Source organism: Sphaeroforma arctica (assembly GCF_001186125.1).
Source record: "Sphaeroforma arctica JP610 unplaced genomic scaffold supercont1.4179, whole genome shotgun sequence".
In the NCBI taxonomy this organism is placed as follows: domain Eukaryota; class Ichthyosporea; order Ichthyophonida; genus Sphaeroforma; species Sphaeroforma arctica.
Window position 1 is genome coordinate 1 of NW_014036379.1, and position 1,823 is coordinate 1,823.

General features: G+C 35.2%; 1 protein-coding gene across 1 annotated transcript; it reads right to left on the reverse strand.

Annotated features, from left to right (window-relative positions):
* Positions 1-220: 220 nt before the first annotated feature.
* SARC_14119 (hypothetical protein) lies at positions 221-526 on the reverse strand (the record flags this gene model as incomplete). Its single annotated transcript, XM_014291747.1, has 1 exon — positions 221-526. A coding segment is annotated over one exon (306 nt), but the record flags the coding sequence as incomplete, so codon positions are not given.
* Positions 527-1,823: the final 1,297 nt, after the last annotated feature.

A 1,823-nucleotide genomic window follows, 5' to 3' on the forward strand; every position in this document is an offset into this window, starting at 1 on the left:
ATATATATATATATATATATATATATATATATATATATATATATATATATATATATATATATATATATATATATATATATATATATATATATAAAATAATATATATATATATATATATATATATATATATATATATACATATATATATATATATATATATGGGAAAAATACCATATCAAAGCAATCCCAACACCGATATGCATACATAAGCGCATCATACCCCGATATCGAGGAGTGGTTTCTTATTGAATATCTTTGCCAGCCCTTTCCTTTCCATCACTAGAATGTCTTCTCCGGTAGCCAAGTCAATAATATACTTATGCATCGGGCATACTATACAGGTTCGTCCATCGTACTCCTCAATATCTCCATAGTGCAAAGGAGACGAAGCATGCCAGCACTTGTTGTCGATACAGTACACCTTATTCTTTACTTTCCACAATACTATCTCTCGCCCGTTGATCTCAGCTTCAAAGCCCTTTTCTTTGTGCAACTGATCAATGGTTGCTATCCTGTGTTCAGTCATTGTGGTTTCTTGAAACTGTAACGAGACATACGGCATTGATTCCTACATTTACTTGTGAGAATCCGAGATGTATTTATTAACACATAAGCGGACTGACTCAAGGTGACCCCTGTGCATTGAGCTGGATCCCGAGACCCGAGGGCCTTGATGAGACAGCTGACAGGCGTGACTGCTGACACTTGACAGTGCTGAGTTTAGCCGTATTCTTGCCCAAAAAAAATATCGTAGAATTTAGATAGAAGCCAAGAAGAATTTCAAAAGTTCGAATGTCTCTGTACGGCACCAACGAACATAAAACTTTTAACGCCTGAACCTGTGCTGTTTTTAAGTGCGGATGAAGTTGTACCGGATGCGGTTTAAATATACACGGGCTCAGAGCCTCAGAGCCCAGGAGTTAATAGTTTTATATTTATTGATGCCGTATAGACATATTATATATTTTCTTGTAAAAACAAACAATAGACAAACCACTATATTGTTTCAAGAAAAAATATATTTATCACTGTAAGACGTATTTTTTTTAAATCATAATTTAACCCTCTGTACATATTGTTTTCTTTATTTTTTAAAACAAACCAAAAAACCCAAAATTAAACAGAGTTAAAAAAAACCCCTCCCATACATTTTCTTGAAAAAACCGCTAGAGAATTCTCGCTGTAAATAAATACATGTTTTCGCGCCAAAACAGCTGTTTAAGGCTGATTCTAAATAGAAAAACTATCCGAAAAAAACCCCATTCTGTAAAATTTTGAAATATTTAACAAAAATACAAATATTCTCGTCTCTAAGCCAACGGCGAATGAAATGGCTTTATAATCCTATGATCCTATAAATAGTCTTGTGCTTGAAATTTTCGATTTGTCTCGCTCCTATCTCTCTATATCTCTCTCAGAGAACGAGGGGGAAAATGCCCCTGATACCTGAGCCGCGAGGTCGGTGACAAAGGAGAAAGTGGAACGGACTCCACCACAGTAAAAACAGCCTATGGGAAAAGCTCAGAAGTCTTTGCACAATTTATTACTATTAGTCATTTGGAGTTCTATCGAAATGAGGAGCGAGCGATAAGCAATAACTAATAAGTAAGGTCGTAGTAGCTGTAAGTGGATCACACCATCGTATGAGAAGGTGTTCCCCTGTGCACAAAATACAAAACGATATCATAAAAAAAGGGTATCAAGATATATGAGGATACTATCACAGCTAGATAGAATAGATGCTGCAGTTGAATCGGAATAATAGTCAAACAAGTTGTCAATTAGAAAGGTGTATCCGTATCCGCACGTAAACAACCCCTATT